Raw genomic sequence first — 12,602 nt, forward strand, 5'->3', positions numbered from 1 at the left:
CTCTCTGCCATCTTGTGTTAGGTTTATGCACTCACACTGATGGGCATGTTGGACTGAGCGGACCGCTGCTGCCACGTCACAAACAGGTTCTCAATCTTTAGTTGCTTTTCCACCTCTAAAGTGAGAAAGAAAAATGTTAGCTCCGGTACCAAACCTCCAATATCCATTCTAGACATAAAATATTCCCATGCAGTGTAACATTTCACTCCTACAATTAAATCCATGAGAGCAGAAACCCTCCCTGGTGTTATATCTGCTGATAACGAGGCTGAATCCATGCTACAGACAATAAAACACAGACTTTGCTACTTGGGTGACTTAAAGGAAAATTAAACCCAGAATTTTTCTTTCATGATTCGGATACATGATGTCATTTTAAACATCTTTTCAATTTATTTCTTTTATCTAATTTTGCTTTGTTCTCTCTGTATCTTTGTTGAAAAGGATACTTAGGTAAGCTCAGGAGATGTGGATTGGTTGCAGCAAATTTAAGCTTATTTTTATTGGCTTAACATTGAGTTCATCTTGCTCCCAGTAATGCATTGCTGCTCCTTCAATAAACGGTACCAAGAGATTGAAGCAAAATTGATGATAGAAGTAAATTGGAAAGTTGTTTAAAATGTTTTATCTTAACCATGAAAGAAGAAAAAAATATTTATATCTTACCTGATAAATTCATTTCTTTCATATAGGTGGTGAGAGTCCACGATCTGTTACATATAGAATAGACATTCCTACCAGGAGGAAGCAAAGTTTCCCAAACCCCAAAGCCTATAAACCTCTCCCACCTCACAGATAAATCAGTTTAAGGTATAGCCAATCAGTGAGGTGTAAGGAGGAGTAAGAGCCAAAAATTAGGAGCAGGGAAAAAAATATGTGCTCAAAACAACGGGGGAATGAGTTTCCTACAAAGATATGTAGATAACTATACGTAATGCTTAAAGGGATAGAGCATGTTATTCTGAGACACTTAAATTTAGTTCTATTTTCAAATGTACTTTGCTCTTTTTGTATTGTTTGTTGAAAAAGAATATGCACATATCCTTCACTACTGGGAGCTAGCTGGTGATTGATGGCTATACACATTTGTCTCTTGTCATTGGCTCACTAGATGTGTTCAGCTAGGTCCCAGTAGTGCATTGCTGCTCTCTGGCTGACTTTAACTATGTGTTTAATCCCTTTGCAGCGTTAAACACATAGTTATATGCAAGCAATAAAGAAATAACATGCTCTAACATTTTTGCATCCCATATCCCTTTAACTCTGATGAAACGATAAATGTCTTTACAAGTAATACCACTAGATGGCAGCAAACCTAACAAAAGCATTTAAACGTACTAGATGTAAACTATGCAACAACTGAATCAGTTTCTTTCAGTGTAACAATCTGTCGCACCTCTCTCGCCATATCGTGACAGAAATGCTGAATTTGTAGCTCACGTTGAGCCACTGGGGAGGTTTTCTATTGAAACAGCACAAAGTATCAAAATCGTAGAAAACCATCTGGTATTTCAATCCTCTCATTAAAAGGGACATAAAACCCATAATTGTTCTGTCATTATTCAGAGCATGTCATTTTTAACAGCTTTCCAATTTATTTCTCTTATCAAATTTGCTTAATTCTCTTAGTATCCCATTGTTGAAAAGCATACCTAGATAGACGAAGGAACAGCAATGCACTACTGGGAGCTAGTTGCTAATTGGTGCCTGCACATATATGCCTATTGTCATTGGCTCACCAGATGTGTTCAGCAAGCTCACAGTAGTGTGTTGCTGCTCCTTCAACAAAGGATACCAAAAGAACAAAGCAAATTTGGTAATAGATGTAAAATAGAAGTTTGATTAAAATTGTATGATTTATCTGAATCATTTCATGTCCCTTTAAATATTGTTCTCTTTATATCCCCTAGCTCACATATTCGTTCCTTAAAGGGCTGTTACAGTAAAACAAAAAGACGCTCTAATCCGCTAGAGTAATTCATTTTGAAACTAGTGATCCTGCAATGCAAATGTGATTAAACACACAGGTAAAGTACATCTCAGGAGTCACAGAGCACAGCTGGGTTATGTGAATAGCACAGCTGACAGCATCATTTTCTGCCTGAGACCAGCAGCACTCTGCGGCTCCTAAACAGAAGGAAGGTATATGTATCCGAATTAGTTAACGATACAGCAAACACGTTGTGAACAGATTAACACCTTGCATGATGCAATTGTTTTCAATAGTCAAACTCCATCCATCACTGTCCTTATTTGGAGGAGCCAATAAAGACTTGAGATTTTTCTTAACACAATGACAATGGTAAACCCTGTTTTTTCCGGCTCACGCCCAGATCGACTTCTCCAAATAAGGTGAAAAAGGAGTAAGTAGAGTTTTACCACTGAAAAACAATTGCAGCAAATATGGTGTAAATCTGTTCTAATATAGTTCGAACTCTGCTGATATGTTAAACTATTGGAAGACTGCAGAAAAATGTTGTAATTACAAGGTGCTAGATTATTGGGAAATGGCTGCACATTGGGGATTTAACTATGAGTTTAATATCCCTTTATGTTTTGTGATTAAGCTGATGTTCCTACATTGAGACATAAGCATATAACGTAGGAGTAATCACTGCACGGGGAAATGTCTGTATGATTTCTGACCTTTTCTTTCAGTGCATTTGAGCTCTAGAAACTGAGCCCCATGTCTGGACACAGTGTCCAGCTCAGATAATAGCTGCATGGGCTTAGCTGGCATAACATCCCTCAGAACCTCATCGAAAGGCACCATGTCTGCAGGGAAGTGAAGCGACGGCAAGCTGCGCCCTGCTGCACTGAGCCGAGTCTGTTCTTTGTAAGGTGGGGGTGTTGCGCTTTTGATCAGAGCGTCCACTTCTAAGGTTGAGTTCAGGAATGGGTTTGGATCCTGCAGATACAAAAGAGAAAATATAGATCTGCTGGCGGTATGTGCACTGATATGTAAAAACTGTAAGATACATCTGCTGGCGGTATGTGCCCTGATACGTAAAAACTGTAAGATACATCTGCTGGCGGTATGTGCACTGATACGTAAAAACTGTAAGATACATCTACTGGCGGTATGTGCACTGATACGTAAAAACTGTAAGATACATCTGCTGGCGGTATGTGCCCTGATACGTAAAAACTGTAAGATACATCTGCTGGCGGTGTGTGCACTGATATGTAAAAACTGTAAGATACATCTACTGGAGGTATGTGCACTGATACGTAAAAACTGTAAGATACATCTGCTGGCGGTATGTGCCCTGATACGTAAAAACTGTAAGATACATCTGCTGGCGGTGTGTGCACTGATATGTAAAAACTGTAAGATACATCTACTGGAGGTATGTGCACTGATACGTAAAAACTGTAAGATACATCTGCTGGCGGTATGTGCCCTGATACGTAAAAACTGTAAGATACATCTACTGGCGGTATGTGCACTGATACGTAAAAACTGTAAGATACATCTGCTGGCGGTATGTGCCCTGATACGTAAAAACTGTAAGATACATCTGCTGGCGGTGTGTGCACTGATATGTAAAAACTGTAAGATACATCTGCTGACGGTATGTGCACTGATATGTAAAAACTGTAAGATACATCTGCTGGCGGTATGTACACTGATATGTAAAAACTGTAAGATACATCTACTGGCGGTATGTGCACTGATATGTAAAAACTGTAAGATGCATCTACTGGCGGTATGTGCACTGATATGTAAAAACTGTAAGATACATCTGCTGGCGGTATGTGCCCTGATACGTAAAAACTGTAAGATACATCTGCTGGCGGTATGTGCACTGATACGTAAAAACTGTAAGATACATCTGCTGGCGGTATGTGCACTGATATGTAAAAACTGTAAGATACATCTGCTGACGGTATGTGCACTGATATGTAAAAACTGTAAGATACATCTGCTGGCGGTATGTACACTGATATGTAAAAACTGTAAGATACATCTACTGGCGGTATGTGCACTGATATGTAAAAACTGTAAGATGCATCTACTGGCGGTATGTGCACTGATATGTAAAAACTGTAAGATACATCTGCTGGCGGTATGTGCACTGATATGTAAAAACTGTAAGATACATCTACTGGCGGTATGTGCACTGATACGTAAAAACTGTAAGACACATCTACTGGCGGTATGTGCACTGATATGTAAAAACTGTAAGATACATCTGCTGGCGGTATGTGCACTGATATGTAAAAACTGTAAGATACATCTACTGGCGGTATGTGCACTGATATGTAAAAACTGTAAGATACATCTGCTGGCGGTATGTGCCCTGATACGTAAAAACTGTAAGATACATCTGCTGGCGGTATGTGCACTGATACGTAAAAACTGTAAGATACATCTACTGGCGGTATGTGCACTGATACGTAAAAACTGTAAGATACATCTGCTGGCGGTATGTGCCCTGATACGTAAAAACTGTAAGATACATCTGCTGGCGGTATGTGCCCTGATACGTAAAAACTGTAAGATACATCTGCTGGCGGTGTGTGCACTGATATGTAAAAACTGTAAGATACATCTGCTGACGGTATGTGCACTGATATGTAAAAACTGTAAGATACATCTGCTGGCGGTATGTGCACTGATATGTAAAAACTGTAAGATACATCTACTGGTGGTATGTGCACTGATATGTAAAAACTGTAAGATGCATCTACTGGCGGTATGTGCACTGATATGTAAAAACTAAGATACATCTGCTGGTGGTATGTGCACTGATATGTAAAAACTGTAAGATACATCTACTGGCGGTATGTGCACTGATACGTAAAAACTGTAAGACACATCTACTGGCGGTATGTGCACTGATATGTAAAAACTGTAAGATACATCTGCTGGCGGTATGTGCACTGATATGTAAAAACTGTAAGATACATCTGCTGGCGGTGTGTGCACTGATATGTAAAAACTGTAAGATACATCTGCTGGCGGTGTGTGCACTGATATGTAAAAACTGTAAGATACATCAGTAAATACTGTAAGTTACATCTACTGGCGGTATGTGCACTGATATGTAAAAACTGTAAGATACATCTGCTGGCGGTATGTGCACTGATATGTAAAAACTGTAAGATACATCTATTGGCGGTATGTGCACTGATATGTAAAAACTGTAAGATACATCTGCTGGCGGTATGTGCACTGATATGTAAAAACTGTAAGATACATCTGCTGGCGGTATGTGCACTGATATGTAAAAACTGTAAGATACATCTGCTGGCGGTGTGTGCACTGATATGTAAAAACTGTAAGATACATCAGTAAATACTGTAAGTTACATCTACTGGCGGTATGTGCACTGATATGTAAAAACTGTAAAATACATGTATTGGCGGTATGTGCACTGATATGTAAAAACTGTAAGATACATCTGCTGGCGGTATGTGCACTGATATGTAAAAACTGTAAGATACATCAGTAAATACTGTAAGTTACATCTACTGGCGGTATGTGCACTGATATGTAAAAACTGTAAGATACATCTGCTGGCGGTATGTGCACTGATATGTAAAAACTGTAAGATACATCTATTGGCGGTATGTGCACTGATATGTAAAAACTGTAAGATACATCTGTAAATACTGTAAGATACATCTACTGGCGGTATGTGCACTGATATGTAAAAACTGTAAGATACATCAGTAAATACTGTAAGATACATCTACTGGCGGTATGTGCACTGATATGTAAAAACTGTAAGATACATCTACTGGCGGTATGTGCACTGATATGTAAAAACTGTAAGATACATCTACTGGCGGTATGTGCACTGATATGTAAAAACTGTAAGATACATCTACTGGCGGTATGTGCACTGATATGTAAAAACTGTAAGATACATCTGCTGGTGATATGTGCACTGATATGTAAATACTGTAACATACATCTGCTGGTGGTATGTGCACTGATATTTAAAAACTGTAAGATACATCTACTGGCGGTATGTGCACTGATATGTAAAAACTGTAAGATACATCTACTGGCGGTATGTGCACTGATATGTAAAAACTGTAAGATACATCTACTGGCGGTATGTGCCCTGATATGTAAAAACTGTAAGATACATCTGTAAATACTGTAAGATACATCTACTGGCGGTATGTGCACTGATATGTAAAAACTGTAAGATACATCAGTAAATACTGTAAGATACATCTACTGGCGGTATGTGCACTGATATGTAAAAACTTTAAGATACATCTACTGGCGGTATGTGCACTGATATGTAAAAACTGTAAGATACATCAGTAAATACTGTAAGATACATCTACTGGCGGTATGTGCACTGATATGTAAAAACTTTACGATACATCTACTGGCGGTATGTGCACTGATATGTAAAAACTGTAAGATACATCAGTAAATACTGTAAGATACATCTACTGGCGGTATCTGCACTGATATGTAAAAACTGTAAGATACATCTGCTGGCGGTTTGTGCACTGATATGTAAAAACTGTAAGATACATCTGCTGGCGGTGTGTGCACTGATATGTAAAAACTGTAAGATACATCTACTAGCGGTATGTGCACTGATATGTAAAAACTGTAAGATACATCTGCTGGCGGTATCTGCACTGATATGTAAAAACTGTAAGATACATCTGCTGGCGGTATGTGCACTGATATGTAAAAACTGTAAGATACATCTGCTGGCGGTGTGTGCACTGATATGTAAAAACTGTAAGATACATCTACTGGCGGTATGTGCACTGATATGTAAAAACTGTAAGATACATCTACTGGCGTTATGTGCTCTGATATGTAAAAACTGTAAGATACATCTACTGGCGGTATGTGCACTGATATGTAAAAACTGTAAGATACATCTACAGGCGGTATGTGCACTGATATGTAAAAACTGTAAGATACATCTACTGGCGGTATGTGCACTGATATGTAAAAACTGTAAGATACATCTGCTGGCGATGTGTGCACTGATATGTAAAAACTGTAAGATACATCTGCTGGCGGTATGTGCACTGATATGTAAAAACTGTAAGATACATCTACTGGCGGTATGTGCGCTGATATGTAAAAACTGTAAGATACATCTACTGGCGGTATGTGCACTGATATGTAAAAACTGTAAGATACATCTGCTGGCGGTGTGTGCACTGATATGTAAAAACTGTAAGATACATCTGCTGGCGGTATCTGCACTGATATGTAAAAACTGTAAGATACATCTGCTGGCGGTATCTGCACTGATAAGTAAAAACTGTAAGCTACATCTACTGGCGGTATGTGCACTGATATGTAAAAACTGTAAGATACATCTACTGGCGGTATGTGCACTGATATGTAAAAACTGTAAGATACATCTACTGGCGGTATGTGCACTGATATGTAAAAACTGTAAGATACATCTGCTGGCGGTGTGTGCACTGATATGTAAAAACTGTAAGATACATCTGCTGGCGGTATGTGCACTGATATGTAAAAACTGTAAGATACATCTGCTGGCGGTATCTGCACTGATATGTAAAAACTGTAACATACATCTACTGGCGGTATGTGCACTGATATGTAAAAACTGTAAGATACATCTACTGGCGGTATGTGCACTGATATGTAAAAACTGTAAGATACATCTGCTGGCGGTATGTGCACTGATATGTAACACTGTAAGATACATCTACTGGCAGTATGTGCACTGATATGTAACACTGTAAGATACATCTACTGGCGGTATGTGCACTGATATGTAACACTGTAAGATACATCTACTGGCGGTATGTGCACTGATATGTAACACTGTAAGATACATCTACTGGCGGTATGTGCACTGATATGTAAAAACTGTAAGATACATCTGCTGACGGTATGTGCACTGATATGTAAAAACTGTAAGATACATCTGCTGGCGGTATGTGCACTGATATGTAAAAACTGTAAGATACATCTGCTGGCGGTATGTGCACTGATATGTAAAAACTGTAAGATACATCTGCTGGCGGTATGTGCACTGATATGTAAAAACTGTAAGATACATCTGCTGGCGGTATGTGCACTGATATGTAAAAACTGTAAGATACACCTGCTGGCAGTATATGCACTGATATGTAAAAACTGTAAGATACATCTACTGTTGGTATGTGCACTGATATGTAAATACCGTAAGATACATCTTCTGGCGGTATATGCACTGATATGTAAAAACTGTAAGATACATCTGCTGGCGGTGTGTGCACTGATATGTAAAAACTGTAAGATAAATCTGCTGACGGTATGTGCACTGATACGTAAAAACTGTAAGATACATCTACTGGCGGTATGTGCACTGATATGTAAAAATTGTAAGATACATCTGCTGACGGTATGTGCACTGATACGTAAAAACTGTAAGACACATCTACTGGCGGTATGTGCACTGATATGTAAAAACTGTAAGATACATCTGCTGGCGGTATGTGCACTGATATGTAAAAACTGTAAGATACATCTACTGGTGGTATGTGCACTGATATGTAAATACTGTAAGATACATCTACTGGCGGTATATGCACTGATACGTAAAAACTGTAAGATAAACTGCTGGTGGTATGTGCACTGATAGGTAAAAACTGTAAGATACATCTGCTGGCGTTATGTGCACTGATATGTAAAAACTGTAAGATACATCTGCTGGCGGTATATGCACTGATTTGTAAAAACTGTAAGATACTTCTGCTGGTGGTTTGTGCACTGACATGTAATTACTGTAAGATACATCTGCTGGCGGTATGTGCACTGATATGTAACACTGTAAGATACATCTGCTGGCGGTATGTGAAATGATATGTAAAAACTGTAAGATACATCTACTGGCGGTATGTGCGGTGATATGTAAAAACTGTAAGATACATCTACTGGCGGTATGTGCACTGATATGTAAAAACTGTAAGATACATCTGCTGGCGGTGTGTGCACTGATATGTAAAAACTGTAAGATACATCTGCTGGCGGTATCTGCACTGATATGTAAAAACTGTAAGATACATCTGCTGGCGGTATCTGCACTGATAAGTAAAAACTGTAAGCTACATCTACTGGCGGTATGTGCACTGATATGTAAAAACTGTAAGATACATCTACTGGCGGTATGTGCACTGATATGTAAAAACTGTAAGATACATCTACTGGCGGTATGTGCACTGATATGTAAAAACTGTAAGATACATCTGCTGGCGGTGTGTGCACTGATATGTAAAAACTGTAAGATACATCTGCTGGCGGTATCTGCACTGATATGTAAAAACTGTAAGATACATCTACTGGCGGTATGTGCACTGATATGTAAAAACTGTAAGATACATCTACTGGCGGTATGTGCACTGATATGTAAAAACTGTAAGATACATCTGCTGGCGGTGTGTGCACTGATATGTAAAAACTGTAAGATACATCTGCTGGCGATGTGTGCACTGATATGTAAAAACTGTAAGATACATCTGCTGGCGGTATGTGCACTGATATGTAAAAACTGTAAGATACATCTACTGGCGGTATGTGCGCTGATATGTAAAAACTGTAAGATACATCTACTGGCGGTATGTGCACTGATATGTAAAAACTGTAAGATACATCTGCTGGCGGTATGTGCACTGATATGTAAAAACTGTAAGATACATCTGCTGGCGGTATCTGCACTGATATGTAAAAACTGTAAGATACATCTGCTGGCGGTATCTGCACTGATAAGTAAAAACTGTAAGCTACATCTACTGGCGGTATGTGCACTGATATGTAAAAACTGTAAGATACATCTACTGGCGGTATGTGCACTGATATGTAAAAACTGTAAGATACATCTACTGGCGGTATGTGCACTGATATGTAAAAACTGTAAGATACATCTGCTGGCGGTGTGTGCACTGATATGTAAAAACTGTAAGATACATCTGCTGGCGGTATCTGCACTGATATGTAAAAACTGTAAGATACATCTGCTGGCGGTATCTGCACTGATATGTAAAAACTGTAACATACATCTACTGGCGGTATGTGCACTGATATGTAAAAACTGTAAGATACATCTACTGGCGGTATGTGCACTGATATGTAAAAACTGTAAGATACATCTGCTGGCGGTATGTGCACTGATATGTAACACTGTAAGATACATCTACTGGCAGTATGTGCACTGATATGTAACACTGTAAGATACATCTACTGGCGGTATGTGCACTGATATGTAACACTGTAAGATACATCTACTGGCGGTATGTCCACTGATATGTAACACTGTAAGATACATCTACTGGCGGTATGTGCACTGATATGTAAAAACTGTAAGATACATCTGCTGACGGTATGTGCACTGATATGTAAAAACTGTAAGATACATCTGCTGACGGTATGTGCACTGATATGTAAAAACTGTAAGATACATCTGCTGGCGGTATGTGCACTGATATGTAAAAACTGTAAGATACATCTGCTGGCGGTATGTGCACTGATATGTAAAAACTGTAAGATACATCTGCTGGCGGTATGTGCACTGATATGTAAAAACTGTAAGATACATCTGCTGGCAGTATGTGCACTGATATGTAAAAACTGTAAGATACATCTACTGTTGGTATGTGCACTGATATGTAAATACCGTAAGATACATCTTCTGGCGGTATATGCACTGATATGTAAAAACTGTAAGATACATCTGCTGGCGGTGTGTGCACTGATATGTAAAAACTGTAAGATAAATCTGCTGACGGTATGTGCACTGATACGTAAAAACTGTAAGATACATCTACTGGCGGTATGTGCACTGATATGTAAAAATTGTAAGCTACATCTGCTGATGGTATGTGCACTGATACGTAAAAACTGTAAGACACATCTACTGGCGGTATGTGCACTGATATGTAAAAACTGTAAGATACATCTGCTGGCGGTATGTGCACTGATATGTAAAAACTGTAAGATACATCTACTGGTGGTATGTGCACTGATATGTAAATACTGTACGATACATCTACTGGCGGTATATGCACTGATACGTAAAAACTGTAAGATAAACTGCTGGTGGTATGTGCACTGATAGGTAAAAACTGTAAGATACATCTGCTGGCGTTATGTGCACTGATATGTAAAAACTGTAAGATACATCTGCTGGCGGTATATGCACTGATTTGTAAAAACTGTAAGATACATCTGCTGGTGGTTTGTGCACTGACATGTAATTACTGTAAGATACATCTGCTGGCGGTATGTGCACTGATATGTAACACTGTAAGATACATCTGCTGGCGGTATGTGAAATGATATGTAAAAACTGTAAGATACATCTACTGGCGGTATGTGCGGTGATATGTAAAAACTGTAAGATACATCTACTGGCGGTATGTGCACTGATATGTAAAAACTGTAAGATACATCTGCTGGCGGTGTGTGCACTGATATGTAAAAACTGTAAGATACATCTGCTGGCGGTATCTGCACTGATATGTAAAAACTGTAAGATACATCTGCTGGCGGTATCTGCACTGATAAGTAAAAACTGTAAGATACATCTACTGGCGGTATGTGCACTGATATGTAAAAACTGTAAGATACATCTACTGGCGGTATGTGCACTGATATGTAAAAACTGTAAGATACATCTACTGGCGGTATGTGCACTGATATGTAAAAACTGTAAGATACATCTGCTGGCGGTGTGTGCACTGATATGTAAAAACTGTAAGATACATCTGCTGGCGGTATCTGCACTGATATGTAAAAACTGTAAGATACATCTGCTGGCGGTATCTGCACTGATATGTAAAAACTGTAACATACATCTACTGGCGGTATGTGCACTGATATGTAAAAACTGTAAGATACATCTACTGGCGGTATGTGCACTGATATGTAAAAACTGTAAGATACATCTACTGGCGGTATGTGCACTGATATGTAACACTGTAAGATACATCTACTGGCAGTATGTGCACTGATATGTAACACTGTAAGATACATCTACTGGCGGTATGTGCACTGATATGTAAAAACTGTAAGATACATCTGCTGACGGTATGTGCACTGATATGTAAAAACTGTAAGATACATCTGCTGACGGTATGTGCACTTATATGTAAAAACTGTAAGATACATCTGCTGGCGGTATGTGCACTGATATGTAACACTGTAAGATACATCTACTGGCGGTATGTGCACTGATATGTAAAAACTGTAAGATACATCTGCTGACGGTATGTGCACTGATATGTAAAAACTGTAAGATACATCTGCTGACGGTATGTGCACTGATATGTAAAAACTGTAAGATACATCTGCTGGCGGTATGTGCACTGATATGTAAAAACTGTAAGATACATCTGCTGGCGGTATGTGCACTGATATGTAAAAACTGTAAGATACATCTGCTGGCGGTATGTGCACTGATATGTAAAAACTGTAAGATACACCTGCTGGCAGTATATGCACTGATATGTAAAAACTGTAAGATACATCTACTGTTGGTATGTGCACTGATATGTAAATACCGTAAGATACATCTTCTGGCGGTATATGCACTGATATGTAAAAACTGTAAGATACATCTGCTGGCGGTGTGTGCACTGATATGTAAAAACTG

At 38.9% G+C, this 12,602-nt stretch overlaps 1 protein-coding gene across 5 annotated transcripts in view; it reads right to left on the bottom strand.

Moving 5' to 3' along the window:
- Positions 1-12,602, bottom strand: part of SZT2 (SZT2 subunit of KICSTOR complex) — a 482,374-nt gene that overhangs the window by 191,349 nt on the left and 278,423 nt on the right. For all 5 annotated transcript variants that reach the window (XM_053693604.1, XM_053693601.1, XM_053693602.1 and 2 more), the window contains 2 exons: positions 2,647-2,908; positions 36-115 (listed from right to left, as the gene is read on the bottom strand). In XM_053693604.1, coding sequence (XP_053549579.1) covers positions 36-115; positions 2,647-2,908 — 342 coding nt within the window. The remainder of the gene's footprint in view (positions 1-35; positions 116-2,646; positions 2,909-12,602) is intronic.

The sequence above is a fragment of the Bombina bombina genome, chromosome 10 (genome assembly GCF_027579735.1).
Source record: "Bombina bombina isolate aBomBom1 chromosome 10, aBomBom1.pri, whole genome shotgun sequence".
NCBI lineage: Eukaryota > Metazoa > Chordata > Amphibia > Anura > Bombinatoridae > Bombina > Bombina bombina.